Source organism: Gymnoscopelus microlampas (assembly GCF_963454915.1).
Source record: "Gymnoscopelus microlampas genome assembly, chromosome: 21".
Classification (NCBI taxonomy): domain Eukaryota; kingdom Metazoa; phylum Chordata; class Actinopteri; order Myctophiformes; family Myctophidae; genus Gymnoscopelus; species Gymnoscopelus microlampas.
The window spans coordinates 30,957,793-30,980,617 of NC_139958.1; the positions used below are offsets into that span (position 1 = coordinate 30,957,793).

Here is a 22,825-nt window from a genome sequence, read left to right on the forward strand (position 1 = left end):
GGTTTGATAATGCTGCTGCAGTATAATGTGTAACCACGGCTACCGTGTCATTGCCATGACAACAATCTCAAACTGATTAAACAGATTAAAGTGTAAATTTAAAAAAGGGAAATTAATAAAAATGTAAACCTTTGTTTGAGCAGCAACCTGTATTCTCTCATGTTTGAGTTATTTGCCTCAATCAAGAAGAGTGCATTTTGAGTGAGGGGACATATTTGTCCATCAGCATCATTTTGAGTGTGGGGACATATTTGTCCATCAGCACCCCACCCTGGGAACCAAGGAAAGGGTCTGTGTTGACGTTGTCTGTACGTTGTGACATCCCCCTCATTCAGCAACGGCGCAGAGCAACTTCCTGTGAGACCACAGCAAGGCTGGCTGTGATTGGTCCATTCAAGGAGCAACAGGAAGTAGCTAGACATATATCAGTCAACTGGGGTCTGGCATGCCAGAGCTATGGAACAATAAACACAGCAGAATGCAGAGCCCCCCCCCCTCTCATTCTCTCTCTCTCTCTCTCTCTCTCTCTCTCTCTCTCCCTCTCACACACACACACACACACGCACGCACGCACGCACGCACGCACGCACGCACGCACGCACGCACACACACACACACACACACACACACACACACACACACACACACACACACACACACACACACACACACACACACCCACACACACACACACAATCTTTCCTATAAAAACATTTTGCTGCAGTCACCCGAACTACTACTTAATTCATGTCACACACGATATAGCGGGCCCTGGCTACTTCCTGAGTTTTTTGTTTTCACAGTACATTTTTACATTAAAAGAAAAGTCTGTTTTGCCCACCATTCACACACAGCTCAATTCATCATACTCACTGGCATAGTACAGTGCTCGACTTCCGTTTAATAATACTACATAATTGTACACATACTATTCGGTATATTGCCATGTGATTTTGCCTTCCCAGAAAACTCAATCTAATCAAATGGATTAGAAGGAAGGATCCAAAAGTAATTGTAAATGATGTTGTGATTATTCAGCTAATCAACATTATGAGGCTATTTTTTTCAATATCACTCACATACGGTAGCCACACCTAACGTCCTGGATCCACATGACAACAGACAATACAGGTATGTTACACCAAATGGCACCAGTGAGTCATTGGATAAGATTCAATTAAATGAATGAATGGAGAAAAATCGGAAAAGAAGGCTGGAAATGACTGACCTACTGTACACACAATGGACATCAACATGTTTGGGCCCCATTTCTATTAGGAATTTGAATAACACAGACACTAGTAGTAAGAGAACTTCCATTTGTTCATCCAAGCAGCAAGAGAAGAGGTGCAGCATAAATCAACAAATAAAGCAACAAGAGGTGAGATACTAAGGCCAAATATACTTTTTTTATTATGAGGTTTCCATCTCCGGATGGACCATTATCAGATAGCAATTGTTAACAAGCACCACAGAAATATATGTACTTAAGAGGAATATAAATTGTGGCTTCGAATCTACTGTGGTGCTCCCGCTTTGTCGGGCGTCTATTCAAACACAATTGGCCCGTGTTCTGGGGAGGGAAGCCGGGCGGGGAGGCTGATATTGGACATTGCACGTATTCCTACGGCCTGGGGCGGCACCTGTCAGCGGGGAGTGTTGGGCGGGAGGAGTAGGACGAAGGCCCTACGTCCTCCCGGTGGAGGCTCCTCACTGGCAGGTGAGCCAGTAGGATACAGCATGCAGCATGCAGTTACAACACAGAAATGTGTGTCGGGAGGAATTAATTGGTATAACGACTACATTGGGAAGAAAAGGGGGGGATTTTTTTTGGGCCAATCTACATTTAGAAGGAAAAAAAAGAGGAATATAAATTGTATACATTTTAATTTGTAATACCATGTTTGTATAATATTTTAAAGCCGATTTGCTATCACCAAGACAAATGATCTGCAGCTCATTACAGAGCGGATGTACAGGCTACGGTATACAGCAGTAACCACACATGCCCCAACCAACATGATTCATCACACACAATCACTGTGTCACACTGACCACATCACAACACTAGCCTGTATTAAGTGTTCAATTTGCTTGGGGGAGGGGGGGGGGGGGGGGGGGGGGGGGGGGGGGCTGGCGGGAATCCATGCCTCTGCTTTATTTTCCCCCTCTGGTTGTTAATGTTTTTATCACCGGTGGGGATATGTTTCATCCCTGCTTCTGGTCAGACTTAATGGCACACATGCATTTCCTTTTGGGGAAATGTAGGCTATATCTGAGATGTTGGATATATGTTTGATAGTATCATAACTTAACAATGTAATTATGTGCCAAATATGATTGTGTGACTATGCCAACGTAGTTTCGGAGAGCCTGGGAACATAATAAAAGTAAAAGAAAGTAAGTAAATAAGGAACTATAAAATGAAGGATGGGAGGGAGAACAATGTAGCATATTAACCATGAGACAGCTGTCTCAGTCTGTATGGTCCTTGACCAATCCAATGGCTTAGTTCGCCGTGACCCATGATCATGACACTACAATGCTGGGTGGCAAGCTCCCTCTCAACTCCATACCATGTCCAGTCAAACCCCTGTCCTCAGTCCTCAGTGCCTGGAGAGATGCATGGAGAGCAGCCTTGGAAGTAGTTATTTTTTGGTGGAAAATAGCATGGATAAAAAACAATATTGACTGACTGTAATCAGCAGTGGTGAAAAAGGTACTCAATTGTTTTACTTAAGTAAAATCATCAATACTAGCCTGGTTCCATACCATAGACCATAGTGGACTGGCTCTTGGTCTGGAGTTGTAAATGTGAACCTAAGACTTCTCCGGTACAAAATACGTTGTCCAATGAGAGGCGGAGGTGTAATCCCCGACACTGGAGCCAATTTCAGACTGAAGCTCCACGCAGCTTCAGTCAGTTTTGTAATAATAATCCAAATCTACAAAGTAACTAAAGTTGTCAAATAATTGTAGTGGAGTAAAAAGTATAATATTTGCCTCTAAGATGTAGTGGAGTAGAAGTAGAACCTTGAAATTGTACTTAAGTACGTGTACTTAGTTACTTTACACCACTGCTCAACTCCATACCATGTCCAGTCCACCCTTGTCCTCACGCCTCAGTGGCTGGAGAGATAGAGAACAGCCTTGGGAAGTACTGTTATTTTCTGTGGAAAATAACATGGATAGAAAACAACATTATGACTGTAATCGGCAATAGACTCACTCCCAGAATCAGAATCACAAAATTTGTGCTCACGGCCAGAACCTGTTCTGTAGCCAACACCATTCATGTGTATCGAAGCACCTCCCCTCCATCGCTGGACTTGGTCCTTACGCCCCAAGCTGCTAATAAATATAGAGATATACTGTGTGCTGGAACTGAAGGAGTTTGCTGAAACACAAGAGTTCAGAAGAAACCCAAGCGCTGTTTTTGCCAAAGTCAAGCCCTTCCCATCCTTTGACTTTTCATGCATGAAAGTTTATGCAGCATCAACATTAATTGGTTGCATGCACATTGCTCTGCTTCTCTGCGCGGACTTCTTTCATCAAATGTATGAAAGAAAAAAAGTACACCTGTTTTTTTTTTATCCTAAACCATGGGGCGGTAGAGAAATCAGTGTCGAATTGCGTGCATGTGAAATATTTACCCCAAAATGGTTTGAAAATCCCAAAATTACAATAATATCCTATTCACTTAGTCTAAGCAGGGAAAAATGCATTGAAATGAAGAAAAATTTCTATTTCATGTAAATATCATGGGCAGTCAAATTATTATTTGATGTTGAGCAGATTACACAAACTTAAAATGCACACATGTTGCTACGAAGCTTTATTGGATAATTTAATATACAATTTTGCCCATTGCAGAAAAAAGGATGGCTTTTCTTTCTCAGTAGGTTAAATTTCATATTTGATCAAACAAGAGAGCAGATCAGCAAGGTATTTCACAAGTTTGTCATGTTTTTATTGTTGTTGAGATATTCACACTATTCATCTGGCAGGAAATATATATGATCTTCTGTTCTACACATTATATTAAATCAGAGTAATTGACTTGTCAAAAGTAAGTTAAAGAAATTTCACTTTGCAAGGGTATTCAATTCATAGGCTTGAAGGTGATTGACAAAAATATTCAAATATCATGATATTATAATTATAACCTCTAGACAATTATCCAAAAAGATGACATTAAAATCATTCAGTTGTCTATGTTCATCTTTGAATCCATGTCAATAGTAAGTCACTTGAAGCTGGAATTAGGGGTTGTGGGTCAAAATGCAGTACTTTTATACCACACTGGTGATATAAAAGCAGTGCTTTCTTATTTTTATTTCATTTTGTTTACCACAAGTGCTTCTTTATTTTTTATTTTCTTTCTAGTGCTTTTTGTTAACCACATTGGGGGTACAAACGGAGTGCATTTTCAACAATGTGTCTGAGGTCATGGTCTATGATTACCACAACATTGAGTCTCTGATTCTGTTTATTAGTAAATGTGGCAACATTTTGACAACACATACAGTATGATACACAGAAGGAAGAATAAACAGTTTTCAGACCGCTACCACTGACAGTTATTTGTAGAAAATGTATGTTTGTTTTGGGCTGTTTTGGGGATTCAATTGATTTTGGTTTAGCAAAGTCTTTGCTTTCAAGATTCATAAATAGAAATATTTGAAAAATACTGTAGCTGCATAGATGCTGACAGGCCTTCCAAGAGCACATGGAATACAGCTAAGTCATAAGATGCAACCTGTCTCTTATGTTACTGTCGCTATCATTTGAAAAAAGGAATAGATTCTTAACTTAAGACATTGGTGACAGTGAAAGTAGCAAAATGGCACAAAATGTAACACTTAATCACATGAACCCTAGTGTCCTTATTCTGGGGTGAACATTCAGTGAAAATAGCTGATCTACAAGTTTCCAATGTGTCACAAGGCATTGCATTGTGAGCTTGTAGACCAGCTATGTTTGGTGTGGAGGGAAAACCAGCAGACCTAGTATAGAGCCCTGGGGGACCCTGGTCAACTAAATGTGTTGGGTTTAAGTAATTAAGAAGGAAAATCATGCTTAATGTTTGGATTTATTTAATAAATTGGCTAAAATAAACAAATAGGCTTTCCTCCTGTAGGTTGAGTATGCGGCTAGTTTGTCAGGAACTCATACTGAGTTCAAGTAAAATTAAAGTAAAGCATCACTTGACAGTCAAAATTATATTTGATCCACCTGGGAACCAAATCAACTGGGAAAGAATGAAACAGTTTAAAGCTGCTTTGGGGAAATGAAGGACCTTTATGATGAGTAACACTGGAAGGCACATGGACATTTAGTCTCAGTCACAAACAAGCTAACAACTCTGTTAATAGCCCTACTGTCTAAAATAAATCAAATAATTAAGGTCATGTCGTAACATTATCATCATAATCATGAAAAATGAGAACGGAAACAAAACAAAAACAAAAAAATCCTACAGTACATTCGGAGTATTACACAGATGAATTTACAAACACAAAACACATTCCCTTTGGTGATTAACTTTGAATAATATTTTATATACATACGGACTGTACACATATACTTACAATGATATACAAAGAATGACGTACTTACATGCAGACAAAAGACAATACAAAGACATAGTTTAGTACATGGTTTTATATGCAACCTGAATTAACACTGTTTTAGAAGATGGCTACAGTGAATGAATGTAAAATATGGAGGGATGGGTTCAGAGCCATATATAGAAAGAGTTTGGTCATGTTGTACATTGAATATTGATTATTTTCATTTCATGCAAAGACGGTGGGTAGTTCTGTCAACAACGTTCGCAACACTGCCATGGATGCTTTCCTAGCAACAGTGCACAGTGCTCACTGCTCAGGATGCCCGTTAAGCGACCCTTCCCTGGGTGATTCCTTAAGGGCATTTTCTTGATCATAGTGTAATGCCCAGGGTGGTTCTCTTGCACTTTCTCTCGAATCAAATAGATCTATTACCAGAAATGATTAGGGAAAAAGAAATCATCCCATGACAACTAACTGCCAAATGCTTGTACTATACGGTGGCTCCAAGTAGAGCACCACCCTAAGAAATCATTGGCAACAATAACACAGTTTACTTCATAGCATTGCTGTGATGAAATGCCCAATATTGTAATGAACAGCTGCTGCAGAATCACCAGCTATTTTGCAAATGAGTTAACGCAACTGCCACTAAAGACTGCAACGGCTCACAGTTCTATATCGTATCCTCTTCATAGTTCAGTTAGTTCATATAGGGGGAAATAAAATGATTTCATATCATGTAGTAGATCTTGAGTATACTGTAGAAAGTGATTTCAAACTGCCATTCAATTACAGAGAATGTTCCTTGATACACTCACATTAAGAGTGTTGATAATCCAAAAACGGTGAAAACGCTAAAATTGTACTTAGTGAATGAAGAAAATCAATGTGTACTATATTATGATAGACATGCAAGAGATTTTTGTGGGTGGATGTTTAAATTACATTTATCACCACTTTCACATCAAGTGTAGGCCATATATGCAAGGAGGGAAGTTGGTTTGCCATAAAGAAAACACACAACATAATCTGAATCTTATCTTCTTCAGTACAGCTTGGTACCTACAGTATTCATTTCAATTTCACATAATTCCGGTGTGAAAATCAATTGAGTCGAGCTTGCTAGAGTCCATGGCAGTGTCTTCAAATGCTGCCTTAGCAGGCAGCATTGGAAGACAGGAAGGCATCAAAGGTCTGTCCCATTCTCAAGTTAAGATAAAATGCTGCCATTTGGTTGATTTTGAAGGCAGCATCAACGAATTGTAGTATATCCTTCTCAGGATAGGATACCCACAATTATGTGCAAACTGTAACGTCAATCTCGAAATAACTGCTAAGCTAGTTTGCTTTAAATTAAACTAAATATTTGATGCTGTATTTAATATTATCTAAGGAAATGGCACATAAACTATTTTTAAATTGAGATAGCTAAATGTGGCTAACGTTACCCGTGAAGAGGGTTGCTTGATGACGTAAACAAAACAGCTGTGCTTGTTCAAGTTCGTGCTGAGCTTCCCGCCTTGTACGCCTGTCTCAAACACATTCATTTCTACGCACGTCCTCCACAAACACACACATACACACACACCATTGCCTTTGCAGAATGGTAACTTATCAGTCAAGTTAATCAGAGCCTTCTGTTTGAGACACAGTCCATGTGGGTGAATGATGATGGGTTCAGAATCGGTATTTCAGAGGCTGGTTGAAACGTTCTGTAGCCTACAGTAAATGTTTATATCGACTATCAGCAAAAACAAATCTCGTCAGCCACAGCAGAATGCCGCAAACACATGCCTAAGGCAGCCATGCCACCTATCATGCCTTCATGCCAGTGTTTGCTTGTTTTTTGCCAGTGTTTCCCATACCACCGATGAATGGAGCCTCCTATCTGGAGTAGTACTCAGCCTAGAGGAATTTAATTTGGAATGGCCCAAGTGGGTTTGTAGCACTTCTGGGTCTAGCTCTTTTAGAGGCTAAAGAAATAATGTATGGACAGCACTCCAGTTAACGTCACGTATAACATTGTTCACTCACTGAAACGCTGAATTCGCCTTTTAATTCACAGGGACGGCATTTTTTTTATTTTAAATGTGCTGACGGAACTGCTTTCCATTACAATTGTGTAAGGACGGTGCATGGCAGATTTAGGGCCCTTCAACTTCAGTACCATAGGTCTGTTAACACTCACCCGAAATGTTATGTAAAAAAAAAAAGGCCTTCACCTCTTGTCTGCATAGTGCTGTGGAACACAATCTTCCCCCACAGAGGCAAACATCCTCCCTCCTCCCCTTTCTGGGTAACATCTCTGGAACAACTCTTCTAGAGGGAGGTAAACAATACATGATTTCTTGCAGATCTTGGACCCTTTGTGCGTCAGAATGTAGTAAAATTGCCAGCGTGTTTACTACGAGTGTGAAGATGGACACAAATAGGTCAGTTTTTACACTCTCAGAGTTGAATTAACAACGACAATGTCTAGGACGGAGGAATGGCAATAAAGATGTTTCTTCTTAAGGATTTTAGCAGTAAGATAATATTTGTGGTGGGCAACGGAAACAACTGAGTCCCAAAAGAAGTTTGATTAAAACGGCAAACAAAATATAATATTAATTGTAAAAAAAAATCTAAAAAAGATTACCCTAGTGCAAAAATGCTAGCAAGGCCTGTTTGTCAAACTATGGGCCGATCCCATGTGTTGTACAATATAGCACCACTATATTTCTTGAGTCCTCATGTGGCAAAATAGCAATAGTGATTTCACAAGCAGGGTTTGTAGAATAGATTCTAAAACTGTCATATTGGGTATCAGAAAACAGTCTTGAAAACTGTGGTATTTGGTATCAACAGTTTATACCTCTAGGTTTAATACCAACATTCCTGTCGAGGAAATGCATCCTAGATCCTCCACAAGGTTATTATGGCGACGTCTGTATCTGGGTCACCATACATACAGTATGCAGTATGTGGTATTCAAGAGCACATGGTATGTGATGTGCTGATGCATTTATAAGCCCTTGCTATGAAAGAAAAAACAACGAAATACTGTAGTCCTGTGTGCTAAACATGGGATAAATTCTATAAGATTAGCTGACACAAAAGCTTGTGAAATCAATTCAGGGATATGAAAATAATGTTTTTGGCCCTGTAGGTCCCCAGAGTGAAAGGTTAGAAAGCCTCTGCAGTAGGATGTATTGTTAAAGAAGAGTGACAGAGGATTGGTTATACTGGCATTACTTTCACTTCACAGATCACTTCTTAAATAGTACTATCGGTGTTGCCAATAACAACACCGTTTATTACAAAAAAATCAAAAGCAAACAAAAACAAAACCCCAAAAATACTAACAGCCAATCAAGCGTCCTCAATGATGAGACTCCTCCACTTCTCTGTCTCTGGACGGAGATAAAGTATATATGTCTTTCACTTTTCTTCATAGTTGCCATCCTCCTCCTCCTCTTCGCCATTGTGATCCTAAACGCACTCGTCATCAACACCACTTTCTCCACCATTCCATCTCCACGTCAACCTCATGTCAGCCACTGTCTGTATATAGTCCACATCAACCATTCACTACATTTCCCATCTCCCTCTGCCCCCTTTTTTTCACAAATTCTTCACTTCCAGGTTCATAGTCCATCCTCAAGTCCTCCTCTCTCACGCTCACCAGACTTTGACGCCTCTTGGCCAAACATCTGCATAGAGACTAACCCTGTGAGTAAAATGGCTTAATCTCTATGTTCTCCTAGCCTCCTCCGCCCTGGCATTCCTGCGTCGTTACACCACAGAGTGTTCATTGTGGTGATGGTGGTGGTGCTGGTTCTGGTGGTGCTGGTTCTGGTGGTGCACGCCTCCACCACCACCGTGCAGCACCGTGTGGTTGATGGACGACGCCGACCGGTCGGAGCCTTCCGCCGCCGTCCCGTTGACGTTCTCCTGCCGCTGGCAGCACAGGATCTGCCTGAAGGTGGCGCTCATCTCCTTGTCGCGGTAGGAGTAGATGATGGGGTTCATGGCCGAGTTGAACTCGGCGAGGAGCAGGAAGAACTTCTCGAAGGTCAGAACGTTGCAGTTGGCGCAGAAGACGTCGAGGAGGAGGAGGACCAGGCCGGGGGTCCAGCAGACGATGAAAGCACCTGAAGGGAGAGAAGAGATAGATTAATTAAAGCAAAGCGATGCAACGCATTGTGAGCTTGTAGATCTGCTATTTTCAAATAGCCTAGGTATAAAATAGGGCTAAAGTGGTTAATGTATGTTTTTATAATGTAATAATGTATATCTGCAAAGTAACTAGTAACTAAAGTTTTCAAATAGTTGTAGTGGAGTAAAAGTACAATATTTGCCTCTGAGATGTAGTGGAGTAGAAGTACAAGTACTAAAAATTGGAAATACTCCAATAATACATTATTATTATTATTTACAATATTTTCATTTTGCCAGCCAGGCACTGGCGCTTTCCCACATTTAGACTTTACAAAGTAGGTGCCCATGAGATCTTCGTTTGAGGGTGTCAGACTATATACCCTGCCAGATAAAGAGCTTATAATGCGTGAAAAGCCTTTATTTATCTCTGTCCCCGCCCTTCCTCCCAAATCCAAATTCCCCTGAATCAACACTGTGGCCTTGACCTCAAATGCACTGTACAAGCATCATCTCCACTCCAAAACCGCATGTACAACTTCCTAGACACGTTTTGGCTGCGGGAAATGTAATTGGTCAGCCCCCGTTCTATAATTAGATAATTTGTCACAACTTTGTACGTGGGCCAGTTACTCATTACTCATATAAATACCAAGTTCAAGTGTCTTGTCTTTATTAAGGAAAAAAAAATCTAGTCATCATTTCTTTTTCTTTTATGAGAGAGCGCGAGAAAAATATGAAAAATAATCTCCTCCAGGCTGGGTTGCCTAGCCAGGGGTGTACAAGTCGTGGGTTGCATCCATCAGGATGCGAGGAAGAAAATCTAATCTGGTGGAAATGGGCACCGTCTATATGGGGAGTTACGTAAAAATACAGATTTTGATTGTACGACCTACAGTTCAAGAGTTATAGGCTCTTGAACGTGGTCTGTTATAAGCTCTACCATGAGGTTTATGGTTTGAAACATTGGGGTGGAGGTTCTTCCATGGCAGCATGCACAAAAAGTTTGATGCCGATCGCGAGATTAGCCACGCACATAGACAAACAGGGATGAAAACATAACCTAATGAAGGCAACAGGGCTGCATAGTGGTGTGGGTGGTACTGGAGGGACTAGGTTCCTGTAAACAAACATTTACTTCCGTCCACTCTTCATTTACTTTCTGTACACTGGGATACATTTCTGCACACATGTCAGGGCTGTCATATCGTGCCACGAAATATCGCGATATTAAAACATGCCATTATGTATCACCAAGATTATTTGACATAATTAAAAATGGCCGTCCGGCCTGGCAGAGATGAAAGGAGTAGGATAATTTATTTATAATAAATAAGTAAATAATTAGGAAATAAAATCAATTGAAATAATGGAGAAAAGTACAAAATATGAATTGAGAGTGGAGTTGATAGAGAGAGAGAGTGAGAGAGAGAGAGAGAGAGAGAGAGAGAGAGAGAGAGAGAGAGAGAGAGAGAGAGAGAAAGAGAGATGATATTGACAGGAAGGCCTGTTTTCTCTTAGTGTTTGGTAGAGGCAGCAGCTGCAGTAAAGGCTTGACCTCACTTCGTAGCTATGCAGGCGGATTCTCTGGAGTTAGATAAATGTCTCTAACCGTTAGCAGCAGTGAAACTATCTGAAGTATTTGTCTCTCAGTCAAAGGCGTTTACTCTGAACAGGACAACATTCAGTCAAACCACAGACACGTACACAACACTGCAAACGTGATGCCTTTTACGTTTCCTAAGAAGTGTTGCCGGTAACCTTGGAAAAAAACTGTGGAAAAAACATTACATTTTGTTTGTTTCTGTTTGTTTGTACCTGTAACTTGACCCAATGTTCAGGCCCAGACAGAATACCCTCCCCAACCCAAACAGACACAGAAAACAACAACACAGGTAGTAAATATATACATTAGCATCCAAAAAGAAAAGAAAAATCCTGTCGGGTGTAGGAAATGTTATGGGAAAAGGAAGAAAGCAACACCCAGGCAATTTGCAGATTTTCCGGATTTTCTGCCAACAGTAAATCAAAGACCTTTTGAAGCAAGGCAAATGTGCGGTATTCTTCTTATAGCAGTTTCGCTTGATGTAGGTGATTTTCCTTACAGACATGTTCTATTTCTTTTCCCCAGCTTTACCCTACCTGAGGGCAGAGTTACCTGCGTGCGTGCGTGCGTGCGTGCATGCGCGTGTGCGTGTGTGTGTGCATGCATGCATGTGTGCGTGTGTGTGGAGAGAGAGAGAGAGAGACATAAATAGGGCGAGCGAGCGCACACGTGCGAGGCACGAGAGTGAGCGTTTGAGCGCATTAATCTTTGCAGACAGTACAAGTAGTTTGGGGTCTTTTAACCTCAGCCAAGTGACTTAATTTGCAACTTAATTGCTCAAAAACAATAACGGTAAATTGTGTACAGCTGGTTCATTATATCTGGGACTTTGTCTTGATGTAATCCCCCCCTCCTCTCTGCTGGCCTCCACACTTCAGAAATCATCCCATACTTCTTCTCATATATTAACCACGTGACCAAGTACGGGACAAAGGGTCAGTGTGAGTCAGCATTATGAGGTGTCATGATGCATTGACCTGCTATGTTGTGCATTGATCTATGTGTACTCCTCTCTTGTCTCTCAACATGTTTTTCTTTCTTTATGTGACCGTGATGAAAAAGGCGAGGATATACTGTACTGTAAAGCTGTGCCTCTTGCTAGCCAGTGTGTGTGTGTGTGTGTGTGTGCGTGCGTGCGTGCGTGCGTGCGTGCGTGCGTGTGTGTGTGTGCGAGAGAGATGGAGAGAGAGAGAGAGAGAGAGAGAGAGAGAGAGAGAGAGGGGGACTGGGCGTAGTGAGGAGGACAAAAACTAAATACAATCTGGAGTGTCAAATTCAGTCAGAGAGCATAAGATAGGACATCATTCTTTTTATTTACAACTTAAATCCTACTTTATTCCAGGGAACTAATTGGTCCCTGGAACCTGGAACTTCCTTTTTCCCTCTATACCAAATCTCTTTGCCAAAAAAATCCTAATCTACAAGCTGTAGATCTACTATTTTTGCTGAATGTTCGCCTATTGTTGCCTAATGTTTGCCAATCAAGACATGCTGAAAATAGGGCCACTAGTGTTCATGTGGTTAACTGTGCCGAGAGAGAGAAAGAGAAATAATAAAAGAAAAAGCATGAGAGAACAGAGAAAGAGCATTGGCAACTCCCACACGCTGCTGTTAGTGGCTCAGGCACCTTTGAAGAAACAGCGTCTATTTGAAAAGCCAAGCTCGGAGGCTTCACCCTCGGCTTTAGAAATGAGTATTTCATTTCCTCTGCGAATCCAGGAGTGGACGGTGTTTGTGTTACACCCTTCATCTCAAAATGTGCCTGTGTGTGCACAGGCTGAAAATGTGGCCACACAAAACGGATCTATACTAACATAATTGTAGGTGGTTTTCAAAGTGTGCTTTGAGACAAGTCCATCATTATTGTAAATAATACAACTATGTTATTGATATGGACCTTGAGTCTGAAATAAAGTTTGAATTGAATTGAACATACAAAAAGTTATGAATTACAATAACATATTAGAAGATCTGTCGCATTGCGTCACGTTGTGAGCTTGTAGATCGGTTATTTCGAGTATAAATCAGGCTGAAAGGGGTATTTCACACTTCTGGGGTCATTTCAATGTCTACTCTGGCTTTTGTGTGCAACCTCAGACAGTTTTTAAGTTGCTTGATTATTTAGATATTTGATATTCATTTCATCAGACACACCCACTCCTATATATGCCCATTGACCTTCAAACACCACAACTAACCATGTTAGACTCATTGAAAACACACGTCCCTGGTTCTGTTGACTGATATTGTCCTTCTAATGCGTGAGGGGGCTGAATTTGTTTATTTCTTTGAATTAAAAAAGAAGAATAAAAAAAAAATACTAACGGCCTCAACAAAGAAAGTAGTGTGTTTCTCTCTGCTTTTAATAAAGGAAGGCATAAATACATGAAGATGCACTAAAGCTGTGTTAAACCAAACTTTGTCATCCCGAGACCCAAAATATACATTTAGTGTCTCCCCTTGACCCAAACGTACAGAAATATTGTAGCAGGAGTACACTAATAAATACAGTTTGAGAACCACTGCACCAAAGGTATGACTGCAAATCAAAAACAGGTTTTGAGAAGTAGTAGATAGATAGATAGGGAGAGAGAGAGAGAAAGAGAGAGAGAGAGAGAGAGAGAGAGAGAGAGAGCGAGAGAGAGAGAGAGGCATACACAAAGGATCCATTAGAATAAAGTGACCATGGGAGCGATGGGAACAGCAATGTGGAAATAATGGAGACCAGACCCCAGCAATGAACCCTGCATGGACACACATGCACGCACACATGCACACATGAACGCACCCATGCATGTGCATTCTCACTCACAGACATGCACACATTTAAGAATGCATAGGCAAATGCACTTGCATGCCCACACACAGACGGTGTGTAACGAAAAGCATCAGAATCAGCTTTATTGTCACAGGTTTACAGGCGCAAAGAAGTGGGTGGAATTTTGAGTGCTCCATCATTTTGTAGAATTCCGAGAGAGGATAGAGAGTGAGAGCAGAAAAGAAAAGAGAAAGAAATGCGGGATAAAAACAAATAAAGATATATACATATAGATATATAATCATACTGTACACACACATCCCACACAGACACAAAAGACAAATGCACAAACATGACGAGATTGAGAACAGTGTTGTGAGAAGCCTGAGTAAACCAGTACTTAGTCCCCTGCCAGTGATGCCGAAGATTTATCTGACCTACGAGCTCACTACACTTCGCAGCGCAAAGCGTCGCGAGCTTGTAGATCGGCTATCTGCGGTGCGCGACGCCGCTCGCGCAGCTAAGTACAACGCAGGCTAAAGTGCTCAGTAGGCTGTCCGTCATTACTCACCACTCACTAAAGCAACATCATAATCGCTTTCAACCAGACACAGAATCTAATTCAGATCATCAAAGCCTCCAGTTCTCTGCACAACACACAGTCTGTCTCTATAGCAGATGAAACAATGATTTAGGAGCTTTTTTCGGTCCACTTTCCAACTGGCTCCGCATGCATTTCCCCTCTCTTCCCCTCCCTGTCCTCTGGATTAGGAAATGGGGGAACTCTTTCCTAATGTCATTTTTCTTTTGTCGGTTCGGGAAACGCTTCGGTCTGATGGAGGCTTTTCGTGTCGTGTTTCTTCTGAGGGGGAGAGTGACAAAAGAATTTAATCATGTGGATCTCGGGATCCACATGGGACACGGCATGGTTCTAACGTGAAACTCGGACTTGGTGTAGCCAGCCTGTGATGTCAGTCATCTACAACGTTATAGTCGATGATAATACAGTATGACTGAAGGTTTCAGCCCGATCCGACACCCAATGGCTTCCATGATTAAAATCAAAGTTCAAGTTCATTAGTGGAGGTACTTCTGTAACCTAAGAAATTTGGCGCTGATCGCTCCTGCAGTTCGCATGATTAGCTCTCGACACGCAGTCTGACACCAGCTACACACCAGCACACAAACAAACTGACCCTCTTATAGATGGTTAGGCCCCTGCAGATGCTGTCACAAAAGGAAGCAGAATGCATTTATCATCACGGTGATGATGGAGAAATTATATGACCAAAGAGACACGAAAAGCACATGACCGAAATTTCTGAAATTTTTAACATTTTGAAAGTGTTCGCCTATAAGGACATTCCCAAAATAAGGAACAACCAGATTGAAAGTGGTTTATGTGTAAGTATTATGACTAATTACAAGGCTGTGTGTTCCTCTGAGTGGCGCTGGATGTCAACCCTATAGGTCCATACCGGCGAATATAGCGAATATACGCAAAATTCAGACTCGTTCCGAATAATTAAAATACGCTTTTTCGCTTCGCTTTTTCGCTTTTTCGCTCCATGTACGGAGCCATTGACTTTATAAGGTTTAAAAAAAAACGCATTATTCGCACGAAAAAAACGCCCCGGTGTGTAAGGACCTTATCGCCGGAAAATGATTTCCATCGAGCGAACCTCACGTTCATACGAGAAAGTATGAATCAGGCTTAAGTCCCTGGGAAGAGAGCACTAATGCTCTCTTCCCAGGCCCCTCAAAATGACACCCACGAGCAAATGAATAGTCTTGATACTCTCTCTCTCTCTCTCTCTGCTTCTATCTGGCTCTGTCTATATCTCTCGCTACCTACTCCCATGTCTCACTCCCTCCTCTCTCGCTCTGTCTCTCTGTCCTTCTATTATCTCTCTCGCTCTGTCTTTCTTTCTACCTACAGTACACACTCGTTCAGCCTCTATCCCTCTCTTTTGTTGTGTGCCTCTTTATCAGTGGTGGAAGAAGTACTCTTTTACGTAAGTAAAGTACAAGTAAAAGTAGCACTACAAAATACTCTAGTAAAGTAAAAAGTAAGTACAAATTTTACTTAAGTACATGTACTTAGTTACTTTCCACCACTGCTCTTTATAGCTTTCTCGTGTCTTTCTTTGTCACCCCCCACCCCCCCCCCCCCACCCCCCTCAGTTTCTCTGTGGTTCTGACCCTCTGTCCCACTGAAGTGAGGTGGCGGACAGAGGAAGCCACTAAACATGCTTCAGAATCACATCGGTGGCTTTTCCGGCTTTCTAAACCCCCGAGCGGCTTCTTTCCTCCTTCCTCTGTTGCCACGTTCCCACGTCAATCAGCCCCGTCCTCTTGGCTCGGAGATTAGATTAAAGTTCGACGAGTTCAATGCCAAATTGTTTACACTTATTGATAAAGAGAGGCCTGCTGTATGACGAGCCTGAAAACGGCGTGTGTTGTAGGTGACGTGGGGTGTTGTTGTTGTTGGTGTGTGTGCGTGCGTGCGTGCGTGCATGCGTGTGTGCGTGCGTGCGCGCATGTCTGATGATGGTGGGGGGTTTTGGATGTGTTGCGAGATAATGGTGCAATTATCGTACATGGCTTGATTCCGAACCCAAACTGATAACTGCTAAGACAAGAGAATTAGAGAGAGAATGCTGCGGTCCTTTGCATGTGAGTGTGTGTGTGTGTGTGTGTGTGTGTGTGTGCGTATTATTCACTGGCAGGGGAACAGCAGGTGAGCTCATTGCAGTGGGACTGACTAACCTAATGTAGACTCAACCCATTCAAACCGGGAACGCATCTCTGTCATTTTAGATTTCTTTGGCTATTAAAAAATAGCACGAGTGCCGCGAAATCTTGGCAAATGTCTTCTAAATCCTAACAGTTTTTTGAAACAAACTTATGTTGTTAATCATATCAGTGGTTCTCAAACTTTTTCATGTCAAGGACCCCCAAAATGATATGTTTTGACAGCCGATCCCCATCAAAATATGTTGTCACAGGGACCCCCAGAAGCAAAGGTTTGAGTTAAAAATGTTGTTTAAAATATATATATATATATTCAAAGATTTTTCTCAAAAGTATACAATTATGGTTGTAGCTCAAATCTAAAATGACACAGATGCGTTCCCGGAATGAACGGGTTAAGTAGCACAAGTGGGCACTGAGCAGGGTTATACCTATGTGGGGTTAATTTTATTGATAACTGATTATTTAATGATTTGTATTTTTGTCTAAACAGTTCATGTATATCGAAGTATAAAGGTTTAAATAAGTCAATAATTTGTTTAATTCATGATGAGGTTCGTTTAGGTTAAAAACAATGCTGTTACTGTAGCTTTAAGAAGAGAGCTCAGGGTGTGTAACTGAGAATTTAATTGACAATTGCTAACATCTGAGTGTGCCCAGGGCAGTGCTGATTGAGATTTCTATCACCTGTGTGTGCAGGGCTGTGCAGATTCAGTCGATGCTTAAGACAAGGTCAGAGTGACACAGTTTTTTGACCGTAGTATATTTTTGAGTTTGAAGACTTGTTTTAGATCACCTCTGTAACCAGGGAACACATTTTTTGGAATAAATCTTTTTGTGATTCTTTATACATCGGAGTCCTGTGAAGTTTTTCTGCTCTAGGGAATATACACAAGTATAGAAACGTGCCGCTGAGATTCAACCACTCACAACCTATTTCAAATACCTATTTCTAAATAAAACGCAGTTCATGAGTAGGAGAAGGCTATGTTCAGAATGGCAGTCCAAATATCTTTTTTTGGGCCTATCCAGAATGGAATCATATTGGTTTTATCAAGACTAAACAGCAAAAAAATAAAAAAATAAAAGGGGGGAAAAACACATGGAAAATATTAGCAAATTAGATTTGAACCACATTCATCAGTGGTTTGAAATGCAATTCAAATCAGATTTTTTAAGATGTTTCTCTGTCTGGACACTCAGACATTGACACCCGATATACTTTGTCAAACGATGGTATCACTTGCCGAAAACAGGCAATCTAGAAGCTCACAACACGTCAAACTCACAACGTGTCGCATCGTGTTGAACTGAAATAAATGGCAATGGATTAACCCATTAAGACCTGAGGCCGATTCTACAAAATGTCTTCTAAATCCACAGTTTTCTGAAAAAACTATTTTATGTTAAGAACCCCCAAAATGTATTTGGCCGCCGACCCCCATCTCAAAATATTTTGTAATAGGGACCCCCAGAAGCAAAGATTTGAGTCAAAATGTTTCCCTTTAAAATATACATATTCAAATATTTGCACAAATGTTCGAGATTTTTCAAAAATAGCATATCTACTGTACAAGTTCATAGAGCTTGTATATCTGCTATTTTTGAATAGCCAGAGTATAAAATAATGGTTAAAGTGGTTGCACAGATGCGTTCCGGGTTTTAATGGGTTAATCAGGCATGCTAACTGGTTAGGGGTGAAAAGGGTAAGAAGGAAAGTGTGAGCGGGGAAAATACAGACCCACTAGAGGGGTCCAGGGGCATTTCCTCTCTGGATAGAGAAGACTGCTGGCTACACTGTGTCATCATAAACTTTCTTCCTGTGCGTGTTGATTTTGCACTGTGCCGAGTCATGATGACTGCCCTTGTTTACATGCTTTATTTCTTTGTGGCAGAGAATGCACCTTGCAAGACCTTTTTTTACCTTTATTACTTTAAATAATGCAGTCTGTCTAAATGTGCAAAAAAGCTGTAAGTATTTTTAAGTATGCGTGCTGAAAATGTACATAGGCTCCCATAGACAGTGCACACTGCTATTCTTCTGCTTTTGGACTGTGAAACAATACGTCAACGCATGAAATCAAACCCCACCCTGACGGGCCACCACACCCATGCTAGTCACACCATGAACGCTTTTGGCATCCACGGTTTCCATTTTCCTATTAGCGGATCTTAATTTTGTGTGATGAAGGAATTGAGATCTGTCTCTCATCGTAGGTCAATCTGGATAAGTAATGCTGTAATACTGTTAAGTAACTGAAACGTTATTTTACTTCTCTAACACTAACATTTCCACTTGTTTATTTGGCACGTAGGCTACAAAACAGAGTGTCCGCCCTGAGATTGGGAGGTCGGGGTTCGATCCCCGGCCGGGTCATACCAAAGACTTTAAAAATGGGACCCAAGGCCTCCCTGCTTGGCACTCAGCATCAAGGGTTGGATAGGGGGTAAGTCCCTGCGACATACTAGCGTCATGTCCAGGTGTACATGTACATTAACCCTGCAAGGCCCAGTGTGATCGCACGATCACATGTATGTTTTATAAAGAAATGAGTTTAAATCATTTTTCTTTTCTGTTATTTTTTGTTTTTTTCACCTCTAAATCCTCATTGGGTCCTATTGTTTAGTCTTACAATGCCATTGGCCAGGATATTTGCATATAAATACCCCCCACAGAGCCAGGAATCATCACAACTTGAAAAGAATCTGGGCCTTGCAGGGTTAAGCTGCCTCATACTAAGGAAACAGGACATAGGCTCCTGCCCTCTGGGCCTCAGGACTCGGCAAGGCTTACTTACGTCTTTCGGCCAAGAGCCTTCAGCATGCTCTGATGGAAGAAAATAGGGATATTGAAAGAAAATGGCCCTATTGAAATTAGGGCTTAAAGGGATAGTTCACCCCCAAAATGTTTTTTTTTCACCCCATGGAGAGTTGAATTCATGGATATTGTTTTGTTTTTGTCTCATTCCAAAGCCAATAATTTGATGACCGGCAGCGGTTCTGGTAGGAGACACAAAGCGTCTCCTTTGTGTCTCCTACCGGTTCGCCGATCATTAAATTATTGGCTTAGGAATGCGACAAAAACAAAAAAAATATCCATGAATGAAGACTAATCGATAAAAGAAATAATAATTTTGCTGGAGAACTATCCCTTTAAGTGGTTAAATGAGTCTACTAATTTGATACTTGTAGATGACATTAATGCGTACTATTTGATGCTTGGTTGATGAATTGAATACATAGGACCACAATGGAAACAAATCCCCAGGATTTTAGTTATCCTTTTAGGCTAATTGTCTTACTGTACCACCGTGCTGTTTACATTATCTGTCTATTAATTAATCAGTTAATAGGTGGACGTTAGCTGTAAGTGCGTGACCTAAACCAATGACATTATATCTAGGGGTTGCAGAAAAATGCGTGTGGAAGCTGAACTGGTTGAAACGGTTCGTTCTTGAAGACAGGTGCTCCCTCCTTACTCACAGCCAGTGTCAGTGGTTAGGAATGCCATACTGTGACCATGCAATAACTTCTTGGACCAAGAACTTTATAGATGTGCACAAAGGCGCACACATACACACACACACACACACACACACACACACGCACACGCACACGCACATGCACACACACACACGCTATGCAGAGGAAGCCCGCGCTGATGTCACAGAGGAAGAACTTTAACTCCTGTGACATTGGGAGTTCCATGCCAGGCATGTTTCAGTGCTGACGGTGGATTGGTGGGTTTGGCTCCACACTTGACAAGCTGATTGGTTCTGCTGCCGGTCAGACAGGAAACACACAAACAGCATAGCTGTTTGACACATAAATACTGTATGCTGTATATTTAATCACATACTAAGCCTTTATTTGCCTTTATTTGCTCTGAGCGAGGGGTGTGGTGAAAGGACCGAGAGAAAATGATATCTGATAATCCCTTGGGATGATACCTGATAACCCCGAGGGCTGATAAAACAGTAGCTGACCGATCTGAACTGTGGCCGTGAGTGAACTCACTGACTGAGCAACAAACATGAGAGAGTGTAAACTATCTAGTATAGAGGAAGTCAAGTGGGAAAATATGAATTTAACCACTTAAACCCTATGGGGCCTATAATTGGCTCCTTCCTTTTTTCTCTCTACGCCAAAATCTCTTCACCCCAAATATCTGATCTACAAACTCACAGCTTGCAGGGAGGGTTGTTACGGTTAACGTGTTTAGGACACATTAAGCTAATAAACAGCTGTTTTTCCTGAACATTCCGTAACAACTCTGTGTAGCAGTCTGGTGGGCAAATATGCAAGCTGAACAAACAACATGTACTACTGTTGTTGTTGTTGTTTTTTCTTCTGTTTTCTTTCATTCTTTGTCTATCGCCTCCACCAACACAGTACATAAGTAGTTCTAGGTTTAGGCTACATATGATCTGACTCTTTTTAATTCAACAGCAAGACTAATGAAGTGTTTTTAACCCATTAAGACCTGGAACGCATGTGTCATTTTTTGATTTGAGCTAAAAAGCATTATTTCACACTTTGGCTGTTCAAAAATCAAGAAAATGTATGCAAATTAATATATATTATTTATATTCTTTTCAAGCGAACATTTTTAACTCAAATCTTTGCTTCTGGGGGTCCCTGGAACAAAATATTTTGAGATGGCGGTCGGCGGCCAAATACATATTTTGGGGGTCCTTGCCATGAAAAGGTTTGAGAACCACTGATATAGAAGCTTTAGAAGACATAAGTAAGAATCGGCCTCAGGCCTTAGATTGGTCCGTCTGTGTTGTGTTTTCTTGTTTAGATTGTTGTCTTTCTGTATAGTTAGGGTACTCTGTTGTACAATGGTGTCACGCAAAGACAATAACCAATCTGCAAGCTGACAATCTGTGGCACCGCGACACATCTGTGATGGTCTATTTTCAGCGCTCCTTAACATCACACAGCAAAGCCAAGGTATAAATCAGGCTACAGAAAATCACCCCTTGGAATTTGCCCAAGAAGAGCTCTGCATGGTAAACACTGAAATCTAGGATCAGCGAAAGGGATATTTATCTACCCACTATAGGTATTTGACAATTGAATTTCCCTCAAGGGATCGATACACGTTTATAACTTTTGGTAATGCCAAAATGTGCATCAGAGTGTTAGTATGTGTGTGTGAGTGAGATGCATGTGTGCTGGTGTGTGGTGTATATATCTATGCAACATATTCTAATTATCTTATGTGTAAGTTATCCTATGAAAAGCACATGTTAGCAGAGCAGCTGTAAATATATCCCTGAACAAGGGATATCATTTCTATGCTTAGTCCAACTTAAATTTTGTTAGGGTTTGGTAGCCTACAGTTAGTTTGTTTAGGGTTTGCATTAGATCAATGTCAAAGCTTGAATCCACACCATCTGCATTTGACGTGCACAATTACAAATATACATATTTTTCATACATGCAAACATTGCACTCAGTAGAGTGCATATACGTCCGCTAACACTATGCAACTGCCCAGATATTCCGTCTCCACCTTAGGTATAATCTCTTTGGGACAGCCTAAACTGATCATTCCCACCAAATTTCATGGAAATCTGTTCTTGATTTTGACCTTGATCGTGACCATTGACCCTTTGACCCAAAAGTTAGTTCCCTCTTCGAAGCAGCCTACTGATCATTCACACCAAGTTTTCTTCACAGACAAACAAGGAATGTGTGTTTCATGACATCATTTAAGGGCAAGGTGACATAAAAGGGGCAAAACTGATTATGCTGACCTTGAACTTTGACCTTTTCAATACAAAAGTAAATCTATTCTGTTCGGTTTATCCACCGATCATTCCATCCGAGGTTCATGAAAACCCCTTCTCAAGTTATTTTGTGTGTATGTACTATGTGTGTGGATCTGTGTTTGTGTTTGCATACTGCATGCACGTGCATCTGTGTTGATGTTTGTATACTGCATGTATGCACATCTGTGTTTATGTTTGTATGCTATGTACGCATCTA

The 22,825-nt window shown here is 41.1% G+C and overlaps 1 protein-coding gene across 2 annotated transcripts in view; it reads right to left on the bottom strand.

The window, feature by feature from the left end:
• Positions 1 to 3,875: 3,875 nt before the first annotated feature.
• Positions 3,876 to 22,825, bottom strand: part of lpar1 (lysophosphatidic acid receptor 1) — a 65,063-nt gene continuing 46,113 nt past the window's right edge. For both annotated transcript variants that reach the window (XM_084046901.1, XM_084046900.1), the window contains exon 4: positions 3,876 to 9,706. In XM_084046901.1, the coding sequence (XP_083903027.1) occupies positions 9,348 to 9,706 (359 nt within the window). In that variant the 3' untranslated portion in view covers positions 3,876 to 9,347. The remainder of the gene's footprint in view (positions 9,707 to 22,825) is intronic.